We start from the raw sequence: 18,010 nt of genomic DNA, 5'->3' as shown, positions 1-18,010 counted from the left end.
CTTTGGATAATTTCGGACAAAAGCGGTTTTCCAAACTATCAGATTATCGCACGATCGATTCAGAGGCGGTACTTTTTGTATGATATTCTGATCGTGTGTACTAGGCTTTAGTACACACCCAAGCATTTACAGTCAGGCAAGTGCTTCCATTGTCACCATCAGAGACCAGAAAAGGGTCCATCTATACTATATTTCAACAATGAATCTGCTTCTTTCAAGGAAAAAAAAAAAAAAATCACTTTATGGTTGATCCAACGGAACCAAAATTTCCCTTTTATACACACACACACACACACCTTTTATTGGGTATAACAATACATAACGATTGCATATTTTTTATTTTATAGTGCAATAATTGATATTGTGTCCAGATAGCCAAAGAAATTACCACAGGGCTACACTTACAAAATTGTTCCATTAAAAAAGAAAATGCACTAACAGATGTCGAAAAGCATCTCCATGTTTACACACTTGTTCATTTTAAGGTTTTAAAAAACAGAAATCACAGCAACTCAACAATTTTCTATATTGTTTTAATAAAATCCACTTTTTTGGCTTGCAATAGGTCTGTTAGTGTTTAGCAAAGAGCATGCATCTTGCAATAATCAGTTAAACAAAGATACAGGCAGATGTGTGTCTCGGAGGCCATCCTATATGTATCTCATATGAACTGGATGTAATGGATTGGGTGGCTACTTACCATTGGGACAGTAACCTGGTAGGGACTCCCACTGACAATGAAAGCAGCAATCTTCTATTCTACTCCGACTCTGAACCTGTGTTTGAACCTTCCTGTTGCCAGTCACTGCTTCAAAGCTTGTCACCACTTCCCCTTCCTCCAGAAGATATATAAACATGGCTACAAGACACAAAAGGCAGGCCACAATAATTATTGATCGCTTTATCAACTCACTTGACCAACTGTTCATGATACATTAACATTCTTTATGCTCCATCAATATGAATAAAATAACGACAAAGAACCTAGTGATTTATGGATTGGACTGATGGATAAGCTCTCGCACCACATCCCACTTCCCAATAGTCAAATTACCTGAGGAAAAATCAATTGTATTGAAAGCCGATTTTTCTGGTGCGTGGAATGCACAAATATATAAAAATCCAATTTTTTAAAAATTCTTAAATTTAAGTTCTAGACAATAAAATCAAGCTGTCTCTTTGCTGTGATCTGATAATAGGAAGCCGCTAACTTCCTGAGGAGACAACTTGCCAAAAGTATCAAGAAGACAACTGCCCATATGTTATCAACAAACATTTAACAGGATTGGTAGTAACATGATGGCTGCATGTCAAAGTGGAACTCTTCATCTCAGCAAATCAAAATAGACGAAGATCAGAACCCAGAAGACTAGCCAAATAGGTCAGCTGCCAGTGAGGAAAGTCCAGGACTCCATTTTAAGGAGTGTAAATATTTACAGGGAGCAGGGCTGCTGTTATAAATCACAGGGCCCCATAAATCCAACCTGATAGCGCCCCCCCCCCCAATCTTCAAATAAACACAGTTTACTATGCTTCAGTTATGAATGAACACAGTAAGTTCATTCAGGAAAGGAAGGGGCTGGTGAATATGACATTTACCAGACCCTTCCCCTACTCCATCCTGAAGGATCCTTTTGTGTGCTTTCAGCTGCTGCCAGGAAGGAGAGAAAAGAAGCTGGCAGCATTGCAGGGGTGTGGGGGGAGGGGGGGGTTTCACACAGGGGGCAACGTATGGTTCAAAGGGAAGGTGATGTTTACGGCAGGGGGGGCCCCAATTACTGGAACCGATCCTCTGTATGGCTCTCTCTGCAGCGCTGAAACCCAGTGAGAGGGAGAAGAGAAGAAGCCAGCTTTAAGAGCCATACAGGGGATCAGATCTAGTAATTGCCCCCCTGCCATACCAATCACCCTCCTTGCCCACATCAGATTCACCCTGCTGCCCCCCTCCCCCCCCCCCCCTGCTGGTCTGGGCCTCCGTACAGGAGGATTGCTGGTACCACCTTATCCAGGGCCCTGACAGGGACAGACTACTGTTGAATAGTCCCTATGTATCCAATACCTTTATTTTTTTTTTAAGACTTAATAAGATGGATTTTTATTCATATCAGGTTACCTTAGAAGTCTATATATATTTCGAAGCACCGGAAAAATCCCAAACAACTTTTTCTATCTCTGGTATAATGACAAATAACTAATTAAAATAGAACAACTATTCTAAATCCTGACAGCCATCCTGTAAATCCCATTAATGAACATTTAAAATGTAATCCATCAATTTAAGAAGTTTAAAAAATGGGTTCAAAATGAATTTATTGCCAAGACCCTTTTCCATGTTAAAGTGGATGTAAATTAGTGATCGACTGATATCGGTTTTTCGTTGCCAATATCGATATTTTGCCGATCGCATAGCAGTATTGGCCGATATTTTCACACATGTAAAATTTTGCAAAAAAAAAAAACCAAAGATTTCGACACAAATCTCTTAGGCCCCGTTCACACTGGGGCGATCCGACTTCCCGGGGATACCTCACAGGTCGCGGCGCGCTGCTCGCACCGTGACCTCGGAGCGGCCGGCACGGACTTCATAACATTGAAGTCTATGCAGGTCGCCCCAAAGAAGCTCCGGACCCTTTTTCTAAGTCGGAGCGACTTGTGTCGCTCCTATTAGAACGGGTCCACAGCTTCTCTATGCCAGTCGCCTGACAGGTCGTCCCAGTGTGAACGGGGACTAACTAAGCATGTAAATCTTTATTTACTAACATTTTTAACATTAGGGCTCGTTCTTCACACCTTAGCTGCATAAAAACTGTTGGGAAAGCTTCAATTGCAGGGACATTTGCATTTCACATCATCTGATTGTGCATTAAAGCGGAGTTCCGGGCAGAGAAACGTTTTTTTTTTGAACATACCCCCGGGACAGTCAGGGCTAGCACATTCCACAATGGCTAGCCTCTGATCTGTCCCGGTTCGCACTTACCTTTTCGAAGAAATACTTACTTAGAAGTTTTCTTCCACAGCGTTTCCATCTCGGTTGTGGGCAGCTGAAGCCGGCGCGGTCCTCTTCTCTGTCTTCTTCCGCGTCTTCGTGTCCCAGAATGCGCTGCACCGGCCCCTCTCGTCACTTCCGGTGCGGCGTCGCCAGGAAATGACGAGCGGGGCCGGTGCGGCGCATTGATTCCTGGGAGCTATGACGTTTAGCTCCCAGGAATCATTGCGAGGCAGGAAGTGACGGGGAGAGCCTCTGCGCTGGAGGAGGAAGCTGTCATAGGTGAGTATTTACGATCGTCAATTACAAGGTGAGTTTTAAAAAAAAAAAAATCTAACTATCCAATTCCTTTTCAGGTTAGGCTGAACTAGCGGACGGGCACAAAAAAAAAATATCGTTTTTGTGCCCGGAACTCCGCTTTAATGCATAATAAAGTGCTGCAGTAGTGAACTCACTCACTGCAATAATTTTAATTCACTACTGCAGTGTAGTCAGTGCAAAGCTGCTAGAAAAAGAGCATGGCAACAGCTACACAGTGGATTGGAATGGAGTCGGTGGAGGACTACCTCTGCACAGTATGGCACTCACTGCAACTACTGCAGTCAGTGCAAAACTGCTAGAAAAAAAGCAAGGCAACAGCTACACAGTGGATTGGACTGGAGTCAGTGGAGGACTACCTCTGCACAGTATGGCACTCACTGCAACTACTGCAGTCAGTGCAAAACTGCTAGAAACAAAGCAAGGCAAAAGCTACACAGTGGATTGGACTGGAGTCAGTGGGCTACCGCTGCAGTAGGGCACTCACTCTCTGCAATCATTTTAAATCACTACTGCACTACTGCAGTAGTGATTTAAATTTATTGCAGCAGCGAGTGGTGCTCTACTGCAGCAGTAGACCACTGGCACTGACTCCAATCCACTGTCTAGTTTTTTTCTAGCAATTTTGCACTGACTGCAGCGCAGCACAGTCAGTGCAAAAACTGCTAGAAAAAATAGATATAGACACAAGCTAGACAGTGGATTGGACAGACACTACTACTACTACTACTACACTTTCAAATCAATACTCCCAGTTAAGTAGAACAATATTATAATGCAGAAAGCATAACATTTCAGCATGTTCACCAGTTAAACGGCTTATTTTCTTTTCATAAATTGCTGCCACTTCACTAAAAAAACGCTCACTTGGTACTGAGGAAGGAGGAGCAGAAAGGTATTTTATAGCATGAGAAGCAAGTCTTTTGTAGCGTGCCTCATTTTCTTTCCATCACTGAAGAGGATCACTTCTTCTGTCAATTACTGGTTCCTTCAAATAGTGAGGAAGTTCATCATCGAGGCTCATTATTGCAGATTCTGATGAATCGGCCCCAATAAAACGCTGAACATTGCATCTATTTGATCACAATTCATTTTCTCTTCTGTCCTTTATCTTTTGGGACATTTTTCTCCTGCATCCTGCTCTTCCACATCAGAAACCTTCTCTTCGTCAGGAATCTCCTGCACCTTCTGTTGAATATCTTCTGTCAGCCATTGTTTTTCCTTGACCAATACATCATCAGAAGAGAAAGGATGGTTCTTGTATAGAGGATCCAAAAGACATGCAAGCACAACATTTTTATTCTGCTCATGCTTCTCAAACCTTTTGGCGAGGCTGTCCCTCATGGCCTGCCTACATGCTTTGATGCCACGTGTGTTGGGTCCTTCATTCTGTTGAAGAAGCATCTTCAGGACTCTCACACATGGGATCACAGAGGAAACAGATGAGTCGTAATCACTCACTTCAAGTGTCACTTCCTCAATGGGTAGGAGTGTCTCAATGTTGGCTACTATGTCCCACTGATCTGCAGTAGGACAAGAATGTCCTCCAAGTCCATATTCACCAGAATATATAGCGAGAGCTCGCTTCTGCTCCAGCATCCTCTGTAACATGTGTAGCGTTGAGTTCCATCGTGTTGGAACAGCCTGAATCAGGTTGTTTTTGGGTAGGCCAAGGTCTTCCTGAATGCACCTCAGTCGCTGCTTGGCAAGAACAGAATGGTGGAAATGGCCTGCGCACTTCTTCAGCATGCTAATAATGTCCAGCAAAGCTTTCTTGTTTGACAGACCATAATTTACCACAAGTTGGAGGGTGTGTGCCATTCAACTGAAGTCTGGCACTTCAGCAAGTCTCATACCTTTAACCATGTTCGCTCCACTGTCTCGTAGCACAAGCATCACTCGGCCTTTTGGGATTCCTCATTCTTCTAGCATGCCTAGAAACATTTCTCTAATGTACTCCCCAGTGTGGGATCCTTGAATCACTTTTGTATTCAACACCAAATGCCTTTTTGTCCATCCACGGTCAATGAAGAGGCATGTAAGACTCATTAGTGATTCTGTTTGTCCTGACCAGCTATTACTCGTCAATGAGAGTGAGTTGCCAGCGTTCTCTGGTTGCAGCATAGTCTTTACTTTGTCAACGACCTTTTGGTGAATCTTTTGCAGCATTTCAGTTTGATAAAATTTGTCACTCTTCAGTGTGTACCTTGGCTCAACTATGGACATCAACCACTTAAATCCAGAGTCAGACACCATTGTAAATGGCTGGTTATCAGTGACCATCATCTCTGTGATTACTGTCTAGCAGTTGGGATCTTCCATTAGAATTTAGCCACCAGTTTTTTTTCTGAAACATATCTGTTATTGTTGCCTGGGAAAGTGATGTTTCACCTTGTGATTCATTTTATTTTTTCTGTGCTGCATTATACAATTCAACATGATGAACTCTTAGATGGGCCCAAAGATTAGACGTATTTTTGGTTTTTGCAGTTATTGATCCCATGCTTACATTGTTTTTGCAAGTGTTGCACAGTGCTGCTGATTTTCCTGGAGAAGGAGAAGAGAAATAGTCCCAGACGACACTTTTAATTTTTCTATCTCCATCCATCTCCATCCACCTCCATTGAAAAAAAGAAAGACACTTATATAGGCTTAAACAAAATGGCTGGCTGGCACCCTGTGGTGGGTGGGTGGCTGGCTGGCACCCTGTGGTGGGCACTGGGTGGCTGGCTGGCACCCTGTGGTGGGTGGCTGGCACCCTTTGGTGGCTGGCTGACACTGGCAGTGGCACCCTGTGGTGGCTGGCTGGCACCTGGTGGGTGGGTGGCTAGCTGGCACCCTGGCTGGCACCCTTTGGTGGCTGGCTGGAAGTGCCATCCTGTGGTGGCTGGCTGGCACCGTTTGATGGCTGGCACCCTTTCATGGCTGGCTGGCACTGGGTGGGTGGCTGGCACCCTTTGGTGGCTTGCTGGCACCGTTTGATGGGCGCTGGCTGGCACAAGGTGGGTGGCTGGCACCCTTGGTGGCTGGCTGGCACCCTGTGTGGTGGCTGGCACGTACAGGCCCAGGGCCTGTGGCTGGCTAGCTGGTACAGTCAGGAATCAGGACTCAGGCAGGGCCTGTGGCTGCCTGGCTGGTACACAGTGGGTGTGTGGGACTGGGTGGGTGGCTGGCTGGCACTGGGCAGCTGTGGGTGGTTGCGGCGGCTGTGTTACAGAACGTGTTTCTGTGACTAGTCACTGATTTTGAAGAACTACTAGATCACTCACTGCCCCGACCGACTGTGCAGCATGCAGACTCCAGTGTGGCCGCGGCGGGTAAAACACACTGTAAGGAGGCTGAGGGAGGCGGCCTAAGAGCTGCCCAGTGCGCAGAGGTGCGTAGCGCAACATACGCAATGACGTCACGAAAATAGCGGCAATATCGTTAAATCCAAAGGCCGATTCAGATATTATCGGGGAAAGTACTATCAACCCCCGATATATCGGTGTTGCCGATAATCGGTCGATCTCTGATGTAAATCCTCACCTATACCCAGTGAAGTGAACAGCCTCCGAAGATATACAGAGATGAAACAAATCTCCCTACAGAAGTTTTATATCTGCTGTCTTTAGCTTGCTACATCCTTTAGAAAGTGCACATCATGTTAGAAACGTTCTCTTCCTGTTCACCACTGGGAGTGTAGTGAAGCCTTACACTATATGACAGCTGATTGGAGGAAAGGCACACACCCCCACTCCACATAGGCAGAGGAAGGAAGGAATGTGCTGTGAATAGACCAGCTCTCTTCTATGTTTCAATGTTTTTATTAAAGTTTTTTTTTTTTGGAAAGAAAGCGTTAACAGTGCACTAGGAGCCAACATGGCTCAAATACTTCGCATGTATACAGTAAATATCTCAGAAAACAAGACATACATTAGTGCCAATGCAGAAAAACACAAAAGCAAAATGGGTAGTCAATAAGACTATAAACCTAAAATGTAAACTTAAGTTAGGCATCCAACCAACAGTGCGAAAGCATAGCGGCACCCAGACAGACAGCGCCCCCGCTATTACATCCTACAGGACCGACGGTCCGGGCCCGACCCCTCAATGGCGCCCCCACGGGAACTCACTGCGCCCTTCCAGAGGGGGCGAACCCCAACCCCTATAGCAAACCCTCCACTAGTGGGGGGCACAGCCTGTCGTCCGTGCACCGTCAGAAAAATATCAGAAATTAAGAAAAAAGAGAAAAAATAGATAGAGGGAAAGGGACCAGACTGGGGGAAAAGGAGGAAACTGCAGAGGAGGGCAGCAGGAATGGAAGAGGGAGAGAGAAGAAAGAGACATCAGCGGCTATGGAGAAAATAGAAGGCCGAGGGTCGACATCCAGGCCCCGCCCGCCCCGCCGGGGGAAATCCCCCCCACAACAACCCAACCAATGCTACCAAGGCACCCGAGCACCCCTATGAGGGGCCCGCCAGGTACCTTATCCAGGGGTCCCAAGTTTTATCAAACATGCGCATCCTATCATTCAATATTGCCACCATTCGTTCATTTAACATGATCCAGGTCAGTTTGGCTTTCAAGAGCTCAAATGGCACCACGGGGGTGCGCCACGAGCGGGCTATGGCTATTTTAGCGGCCGTGAACACAAAGGCAATGAGGCGCTTAGCGGGCTTAGTTGCTCCCTCCACTGGTTTACCCAGAAGGGCATTTTGGGGGTCTTTCGCCAAATTGACTTGAGTCAAGGAGTAAACAAAATTGTAGACTCGGATCCAGAATCGGCGGACTTTCGGGCAAGTCCACCACGTGTGGAGCACCGTGCCCACCTGGCCACATCCCCGAAAACAATTGGGGGATGCAGTGCTCACCGCCGCTGCCAACCTGACCGGAACCATGTACCAACGCAAAAACACCTTAAAGTTTGCTTCTATCAAAGAAGTATTAAGTATGGATCTAGAGTTAAACTGTGCTAAAGCACTCCATTCCGCCCTGTCCAGAGACTCTCCCAGATCCTCCTCCCAGCGTAACATGTATGGCAGTTTACTGTCATCTCCGTGGAGTATATTATAAATCGTAGATATGTAGCTTTTTTGCTTGTCTAGTGTGCGGCAAAGATACTCCATTGGTGTGGAGGTAGTGATATCGCTTTTTCGCCTAAGGGAGGCTGCGAAATGGGAGATCTGGGCGTAGCGAAAGTACTCCCCCTCAGGGAGGGAATACTTCTCCTGCATTTCGGATCTGGTAAATAGTCCTCGGTGGTCGCATAAATCCGCCAACCTGAGAAGCCCCCTGTTTGTCCACCAGTCAAACATTGCCGGGGTCAGACCCGGTGGAAACAAAGGGTTGCCCAGTAGGGGCGCCAGCGGAGCATGGAGGGACTTAAAGGAGTGCCTGCCCGACAGCCTGTCCCAAACCCCCAGGGAGTGGGAGAGGGCAGGACAGAGCACCCCCGGTCTGTCCCTAGCTCTTAACCACAGCGCGTGGTGGATCGGAATCCCCAAGTGGGCCGCCTCCATGCGCATCCAGATCGGGAGAGGGTCCCGGGAGTGGAAGCGTACCAGTTGGGCCAACTGAGCGGCATGGTAATATTTGCTCAGTTCCGGGACCCCCAGTCCCCCTCTGAGTTTAGGGGTATAAAGAGTCCGTCTATTGACTCTGGGCCTCTTGTCCCCCCATATAAACCGGATGACCGACCCCTGAAAATCCTTAATATCAGTCATATTAAGCATTATGGGTAGAGTGCGAAATAGATACAACAATCTAGGCAATATGTTCATTTTCACCGAATTCAACCTACCGAACCATGACGGGGGGCTAGCAGACCAAGTAGCAAGATCTTCCCGTAGTTTTTTATATAAAGGTGGGTAGTTACAGGCATAAAGGGTGGTTATTGAGGCCGTGAGATGAATTCCAAGGTATGGCAGTGACCTTTCTTGCCATGCAAAGGGAAAGTTGTCCCTGAGGGCAGATAGGGTAGTATTATCCAGTGTTAGGTTCAGAGCCCGAGATTTGGAGGGGTTTATTTGGAGACCTGAGATGGACGCAAACTCCGCCATGTCCTTAAGTAAATTGGGGATAGAAATCAGTGGGGCCGAAAGGTACATCAAGATGTCGTCCGCAAATAGGGCGCACTTATGCTCCACCCCCCCACATTGTAAGCCCTTAATGTCCGGGTTGGATCGCAATTTAATGGCCAATGGTTCCAGGGCTAAGATAAATAAGAGCGGGGATAAAGGACACCCCTGTCTAGTGCCCCTCCTAATGTGCAAGAAAGGGGATCCGTAACCCTTAATAGACAGTTTCGCAACTGGGTCACTATATAACGTGCTTACTAGAGATAAAAAGTGTTGTCCAAAGCCAAAGCGCTCCAGTGTCTGGAAAAGATATTCCCAGGACAGGGAATCAAAGGCCTTGTGAAGATCGAGGGACAATAGCATGCCCTTTCTGGGGCCTACGTTATCCCAGTTAGATTGGAGGGCTGAAATCACGTCTATCGCACGCCGGGTCTGGTCAGGCGCCTGTCGGCCCTGCACAAAGCCGGCCTGATCAGGATGGATATATTCCGCCAAAAAAGTGTTGAGCCTAGTCGCCAGCACCTTCGCCATAATTTTAAGGTCAACATTGATGAGCGATATCGGCCTGTAGTTGAGACAGTCCCCATGGTCCTTGCCCGGTTTTGGCAGCACATGGATATACGCATTATTTTCATATGTCGGGATGGGGGTCCCTGCCCTAATAGAATTAAAGTAGGAGCAGAGATGGGGGGTCAGGGTCTCGTGAAACTTCTTATAATAATGGCCAGAGAAACCGTCCGGTCCCGGCGCTTTATTAGGGTTGATGGATTTGATTGCTACCAATATTTCTGTGGTAGAGAACTCCCTGTCCATAATCTCCACATGGGGGGCGGAAAGGCTAGGGAGGGAGATATCCCGAAAAAAGGCCTCTACCGCGGACTGTCTAAGCGGCTGCGGTTGGGAATAGAGCTTTGTGTAAAAGTGATAAAATTCGTTGACCACCAATTTGGGGTCCTGTGACCGGAGACCAGACCTAAGCCTCAATTTTGGTAGTGCTGGGGAATAGAGTCTCGGGGCCAGTTTGCGGGCCAAAAGTGTGTGCGGTTTATTGCCCAGTGTGTAATAGCGATTCCTCGACCAGCGAATGGACTTTTCCGCTTTAGTGGTCAAGCTAAAATTAAGGGCCACCCGTGCCGCGTCAATTTTGTGTCTGATGTCCACCCCCGGATGTCTCTTCTGCTCCCTTAGGAGGTCCCTCAGCTCCGCATCCTGACGCAGTATCTCTCCGTCGCGTTCCCTTTTTTTCCGGGAGGCAATCTGGATAAGCTTGCCTCTAATCGTCGCTTTATGCGCCGCCCATACCATGGCCGGGGATGTATCAGTCGATGGGTTGTCCAGAAAATATTGATGTAAGCAATCGGTCACTTCCTTAAGTATAAGGGGGTCATTCAGTAGGGAGGCGTTGAGCCTCCAGGCTGAAAATTTAGGTTTAGTCCACAAGTCAGAGACGGTCATCACTACGGGGGAGTGGTCAGACCACGGGGTGGGAATGATTTGTGCCTTTAGTACAAACGGAAGGAGAGCCGACAATGCAAAGAGGTGGTCTATACGGGCATACGTCTTATGCGCATGAGAGTAGTGGGTGAAATCGCGCGTCGTGGGATGATCATTCCTCCACACATCCACCAATCCTGTGGAGTGCAATAATCTAGCCAATTTAACCCCCAGACGCGGGGCATGTTTCAGAGAGGCACGCAAGGCGTCCGACCTATCCATGACCTGGTCCAAGGGGACATTACTGTCACCCCCAAACACTACATGTCCCATCGCACGCGGCATCACCACGCTCAGCATTTCCTGGAAGAATTGAATTTGCCCCACGTTCGGAGCATAGTAGGAGACAAAGGTTACGTCGTGCTCATTTATCCTGCCCTGGACCATTAGGTACCTTCCCTCCCTGTCTCTGATCACCTCTTTAGGTGTGAACGGGACCCTCTTGGCTATACAGACCGCCACCCCCCGTTTCTTATCTTCGCTATTGGACATGTAACAGTTGGGAAATTTGGCGCTAAGTTTTTTGGGTGCTGAAGTGCGAGGGAAGTGGGTCTCCTGTAATAGGAGGACATCGATTCCCTGTTTATGGTAGAACTGAAAAGCCTTTGTTCGCTTCACCGGTGCGTTAAGGCCCTGGACATTATGTGTCAGAATTTTAAAGTTACTTGGCAAGGGGTTCGTCATTGTGGTTCGGTAGGTTGTACCCGCCTGAATGTCATGATGGATGAGCCGCCTCTCCTCCCCACCTCCGGGAACGAGCCATCGGGGCCCGGATGTCGAGTAGTCGCCATGTCAGAAGGGAAAAAGAAAAAGGGGTTAGAAGAAAGACAGTAAAGTAAAAAAAAGAACACAAAAGAACAAAAGGTCCCCCGCCTTCCCCCCCACCGCCCATACGGCGGGAGGGGGGGGGGCGTAGGGTATGCTAGTAGTACCAACAATTTACACAGTGTAAGCTGGTTGTGGGGTCCAGCACCCCATGTATATTCGCGAGGTTGTTCACTGCACATAGCAGCGAGCAAGGTCGCGGAAAGTGGCATGCGGAAGCAACCCGACTCGCTTCAATCCATGCCATAGAACCATGTCACTGCAAGAGGAAAAACATAGTGAAACCATAACTTCCCAAATCTCCAGTTAAACTAATGGGAGTCCCGTAGATCCCCTGATAACCCCCCGCCACCGACCAACCACAGCATGGCCGACCGGCAGCCAGAGGGAAATAAAAAAAAAAAAAAAAAAAAAGGGAAAAACCCCAACATTCCCATCCCAACAGGTACTGCAACCCTATATTCCCCTTGGTGGGGAGGCAACAGCGTCCGTGTCTCAACAGCAGAGTCCAGAGACCCCTGAAATGCGATCAACAAGAGACAGCATAATAAACCTGGAACGGCTGTCATAAACAAAAGGAACCCTCGAGTTCTGGAATCCAAGTTCTCAGCGAAGGCTTGCATCAAAAAGAGAAAAAAAAAAAAAAAAAATTTTTCCCTTCTTTTTGCCTTTTCTTGGTGTAGTGGTAGCCGGCAGACCAGCACAGTCTACAGGTAGAGTCCAGTCAAAAAACAAAATGTAAAATAAAGATGAAGGCATGAACGAACAGAGCAGTTTGGCCCCTCGTCAAAAAAGAAGTAGAATGAAGTGGAGTAAATGAGCCGCAGCATCTCACGGCGGGGTGCGTTGTTTAGTGTTACCCCTCTTGGCCGGCTGTGACCACAAAGGTGATAGTGGTCGGGATGGCTCTTCCGAGGAGCCCCGCGGGGATCTGGCCGGGGGGGGCTCTCGTGAAATAATTCCCAGCTCCAGAAGGACATCTTCGCCATCATGAAAATTGGAGAATGAGTAGGATCTACCCTTAAATGAGAAAGACAGTCTGAACGGGTAGGACCAGCGGTACTTGATCTGGCGATTTATCAGATGAGTCAGTAGTGGTTTCAGAGTACGCCTTTTTTGTATAGTCGCCTGGGATATGTCGGCGAATATCTGCACTGGGTGATCCAATAGGGTGACATCGTTGCGGTAGCGGGCAGCTGCCATGACCTTTTCCTTGATCCTGTAGAAATGGGGTTTCACAATGATATCTCGTGGTAACCCATCCGAGCGTGGTGCTGTCAGGGCCCGATGGAATCGATCAAGCTCTAAGTGGTGCGGGGAAATTTCGGGGATGAGGTCAGTCATTAGTGTATGGATAGCTGGTTCCAGATCAGTGACCGACTCAGGAAGTCCTCTAATTCGAAAGTTATATCTGCGAGATCTGTTTTCAAGATCCTCAATTTTAGCCTGGGCATCGACTAATTGGTCCTGGAGTGTGACTATTAGCCTGTGGTTTTGGTTGACTCTCTGAACTGTCCCATCCATTTTGGATTCGATTGAATCAAGTCTGCCCCCAATTTCTTGGAAGTCCCCCTTCATCCCTGCAGCAATGGTGGCACAGGCCTTAGAGAGTTCCTGCTGTAGCAAGGCCGAGAACCTGGCTATGAGCACAGAGTCCCCTGAGTATGAGGGCTGGGGAGGAGGGAAAGCTGCAGAGCTGCCTTGGCTGAGAGCTAATTCTGCTATGTCTGCCATTTGTCTGTCCATAGAGGATGATGGTGACACTGCCCCCTCCACTTCCCCATCAAGTGAGGCCTGATAGGGGGAGAAGCCATGGGACGCAGCCTGCGGGGACCGGGTGCTGGCCCCCTGGGACTGGGATGAGAAGGGATCTCCTACCTCCTCCGTCCTGGAGACTGCTGGCGAAGGATGTCCTGTGCGGTGGGGGGATGAGGTGACCGTCCCCAATGTTGGCGAGGTTGGTGGTTTAGCAACGTGAGACTTGGCTGGAAGCGGGCCGCCTCGTGCCGCCGAGCCGCGGGTCGCGGCCATCTTGGATTGCTGTGGCAGGCAAGGAGAGGACAGGCGCTGCTTGTTGGAGGGCTGTGCCGGCGTGGAAGACTTTTTCTTGCCCGCTCCGGTGTTCCTCCTGTGCATCCTCCGCTCCCCCGTAAGCTGCTGCCGCTCCGCAGCTATTCTCTCCGGTCTGATCGCCTAATTATAGCTATGAAGGCGGCGGGTTGTGCGGAGCGCGGTCAGTGCATGTCCTGATCCGGCGCCGCGCGCATGCGCACTACCAGCTCTCTTCTAATCTACTTATAGCACCCACACTGACACAAAATTCAGCCTGGTTTTATTTCAGTTGAGGGAGAACTTCTCAGAATTTATCATGTTGAAAACAGAAGAATGGAGCAGGAGAAAGCCACTTAGAAAGGTACTTAGTGCTTTGGAAAGAGATAAGAAAACACTGCAGACATATTTGCCTAGGTCAAATTTCATAAATCAGGTTTACATCCAGTTTAAGCTGGCCATACACTGTTTGAAATTTTGCTGGTTCAGCAGGCAACTGCCTAATTTCGTTCAGCATGTGGCAGTACCTGCTCGACAGAAAATCAATCGTTTGATTGACTGTCAGAGGGACATATTACAGCATTTTCCTCAGTCAGTTGCAACAGTGTATGGCCAGCTATAGGCTTTATGTACACTGGAGCAGCCGTGTTTAGAGGAGGTTAAACCTCCCTCTCCTGAATACAGCAGAATCGTGTTCAAGATAGGAACGTTTTGGCCAAAGACCACTGAACGTGGCAAGAACTTGTGTAAACCTCGGTACCGGTGTTTAGCATTTTTCCGCAGCCGGCGTCCAGGGGAGGTTACTGTACATGAAGCCTTTTGCTGGGTTACCAGAATGCAGTGAATTAAGAACAGAGTGAGATAGAGATTATATTTGTATCAAGCAGTGGCGGCTGGTCAATAAGGGGCGCCGCCCCCTCCAAGGCTAGTCACAGTAAAATTAGCATAAAAAAAGTGTACCTTTATTATTGCAGCGGGGCGCCGGACACATTGCTGGCTACGGGGGGGGGGGGGGGGGTTTAGGCATCATGTGCATCTTTTCTTTTGATGCGATTGGCCATCCTTTAGAGTGTCCTCGGGGCGCACTTTGATGCGCCCCGGACACTCCCATTCACGATTGCCGTCCTGCGATTGGTCCAGCCTGGACCAATCAGGACATCCGACATCATAGGGGCGGTGCTTGGGCCGGGCGTCACAGCCTCTCAATGGGTTCAGCGTGACCATGAAGGGGAGAGGAGCTAGAGGAGGCAGCTGCTGCAGGCCACCCCCTTTGTGAGCCTGGGTAGGAGGAATGACGAGGCGGCTGCATTTAGAAGAATCAAGCTCTACATTTCCTTCTGCATCCTCTGAAAGCCTGTAGGAGGGGGGAGGAGGAGAAGCAGGCATTCTGAGGCTGCAGAAGGAAATGCAGAGCTTGATTCTTCAAAATGCAGCCGCCTCTACTGCTCCTCTTATCCAGTGTCTTTCTACTGACCCCCAGTGCTCTGACCAGCCCCAGGGCTCTTCAACCGAACTGATCTGCAACATCCCCCAGTGCTCTCTGCCCCCCCAGGGCTCTCCTACACCCCCCAGGGCTCTCCCAAACCCCCTACACCCCCAGGGCTCTCCTATACCTCCCAGGGCTCTCCTACACCCCCTACACCCCCCAGGGCTCTCCTATACCCCCCAGGGCTCTGCTGTAGAGTCTATTGATGCTGGCTACTGGGAGATCTATTATTGTTGTTTGGGTGGTGCTATTGTTGCTGGAGGGGGAGGTATTTTGAGAGTCCATCTTTGCTGTGGGATCTATTGTTCTGGGGGATCTATTGTTGCTTTAGGGGATCTATTGTTGCTTCAAGGCACTGTACCTTGATTACTGAAGGCCTTTTTCACACTTGTGTGACCTCAAAGTCACGCAATTTTTTGCCGTGTTTTTTGCCGCGAACCAATGCCTATTACATTTTTCTGTTTGCGCCCCCCCAAAAATTTGGAGCACCAGCCTCCACAGGTATCAAGTCTCAAAAGATTAGGGGGTCCTGATTTCACCTTCCTTTTTTATATTCTCCTCCATGCCACCTTGTCAATTACCTTTGCATATACTGCAGTAGTAAACCCAATGAACTATAACAATATCTAATTACAGAAATAAAATGATTCACTCATTTTAACCTGATACAGTATAACTTATTGCTGAACAGCGGCAGTCATACACATATATAAGCAATTGCTTGAGCACGTTTATTAATTATACGCAAGTAACATAGCGTGGATATATATATATATATATATATATATATATATATATACACACACACACACACACACACACACACACACACACACACACACACACACATACACACACATACACACCCACACGAGGGTACTTCAAAAAGTTTCCTTGCTTTTTTATTAAGGATTTAAAAAACAGATCACATTACTTTTCTATATAGTCACCTTCCTTTGCAATGCATTTTCCCAGCGTCATACCAACTTTTTATTGCCATCAGCAAAACTCCTCCCGCCCTCGCCGTTTCCATTTAAGATATACAAGTGTGGAAACTTTTTAAAGACCCCTCATGTGGGTGGGTGTGTTTGTTTATATATGTGTATCGTTTTTAAAAAAAAGGGGTGATACAACTTGCTATAACAGGGAATAAAAAAAATACTCAGATCCCAAAAAGCAATTGAATCCACATCACTTTGGCATTTCCATGAACCTACCTTGCATAGTTTCACTACTAGTGTTGCGATAGGTGAGGTGAGCACGGAGCCCCAGACTGTATCCACTGGCACAGGCATTGACACATGAAGCCTCTAGGGGGAGCTGCACCCAGGTGCATGTATCAAACAGGCCGGGCATTCTGTTGCTGGTAAAAAGGTCTTTTTATTACCTATTAAATGAATAGAAAAAAAAATAAATTATGAAATATAATCAACAATTTTTTTTACCAGTCCTCAGGTCTGTAAATGCTTCATGTAGTATATATGTATACATAACAAGTAATGGTAATTAAAGCGGACCTTCACTCTTTTTTCCAACGTTCCTCCCCCTGCCTTCTCCCCCTCCTCAAAGCACAACTGCAAAAAAAAGAAAAAAAAAAATGTATTATACATTATTATATATATTAAATATGTATATGAATTCAAGATGTCAGTGCCCAAGAGGAGCAGTGTGGGGAGAACGTGCCCTACTTGCAAGACAATGCTGGACTTTGTGGATTAGTAAGGATGTTTTTTCTTACTTTTATACAGGGAAAGTTTAGGATTTCAAAACTGTATTGTCCATAGTAAGGATAGAAGTCATTTTTTTGATTTGGGTAGAGTGATGAGGAGTTAGAACGACTTTAAGGTTATTACTCGATGCAGAATAGAGTAGAAACCTGCCAATGGGGGCAACTGTTCCTGTGACAACTGTCTAAGAGGGGGATTCTTCTCACAATAAAAAGATTTTCTCACTTCCGGTTTACACTATAGGACAGGGAGTTCAGGGAAACCTTAAAGCGGACCTTCAGTCATTCTTTCCATCTAATAAATCTTCTGCTCTTGTTGTATTAACTTTGAAAAGAAAAACATTTTTTTTTCTGCTAGAAAATACCATATACAGCCCACCTCTTTCTTGTCTGGTAATTAGCCCTAGGCTAATAACATCACGCACAGCCCTCTCTCACTCTCCTGAAGAGTTTGCCAGCCAGGGAGGAGGGGTGAGTAATAGGAGAGCCAAGGAGAGATGCAGAGCTGGAGGGGGCTGGATAAGGGTGGAGATAACAGGAGACTGCAGAGATCCATGATTATTTATCAAGAGAGTAGAAATGTGCAGCCAAGCAGTGGTGTGAGTGTGTCTGTCTGCATATGTGTGTCTGTGTCTGTCTGTGTGTGTAAATCCAGGAAGTGAACAGGCAGCAGCTTCAGCTTCCCACAATTAAAATGGCCGCAGCTAGACTAAGTCTAGGGAGAGTTCTGCAGCATTTTTGGCAAGTACAGAATCACAGTATATATAAAATAATATGCAAAGTGGTTGGAGGGAAGCTTCAGAATAGTAAACATGTTTTATTACAAATTATGTGAGCAGACTGCAGTTCCTCTTTAATGAGACACCGATAGAAAAAAAAAAAGAAAAAGGAAAAAAGTACTGACAGAGGCTTTAACCCTCCCCTACTTTATCTAAAATAAGCTTCTTTTTAATGTCACACTGTAAATGTAGGCCCAGGCCTGTCCTGAAAATCACCCAGGTAGGCAACCCTCCCTAACCTAGCTACGTAGCAAGGACTTGATGGCCATTGGTTGCATGCCTCCCGCT

General features: G+C 47.3%; 1 protein-coding gene across 1 annotated transcript in view; it reads right to left on the bottom strand.

The window, feature by feature from the left end:
- VWA5B2 (von Willebrand factor A domain containing 5B2) overlaps positions 1–16,593 on the bottom strand; it is an 82,876-nt gene extending 66,283 nt beyond the window's left edge. Inside the window, exons 1-2 of the mRNA XM_082249902.1 lie at positions 16,435–16,593; positions 701–859 (exon numbers count right to left, since the gene is read on the bottom strand). Coding sequence (XP_082106028.1) covers positions 701–859; positions 16,435–16,573 — 298 coding nt within the window. The 5' untranslated portion in view covers positions 16,574–16,593. The remainder of the gene's footprint in view (positions 1–700; positions 860–16,434) is intronic.
- Between the last annotated feature and the right edge of the window lie 1,417 nt (positions 16,594–18,010).

Source organism: Pelophylax lessonae (genome assembly GCF_965119305.1).
Source record: "Pelophylax lessonae genome assembly, chromosome: 3".
Taxonomy (NCBI): Eukaryota; Metazoa; Chordata; class Amphibia; order Anura; family Ranidae; genus Pelophylax; species Pelophylax lessonae.
The sequence above is the reverse complement of the archived record's forward strand: the minus strand, read 5'-3'. Positions and strand labels throughout refer to the sequence as shown.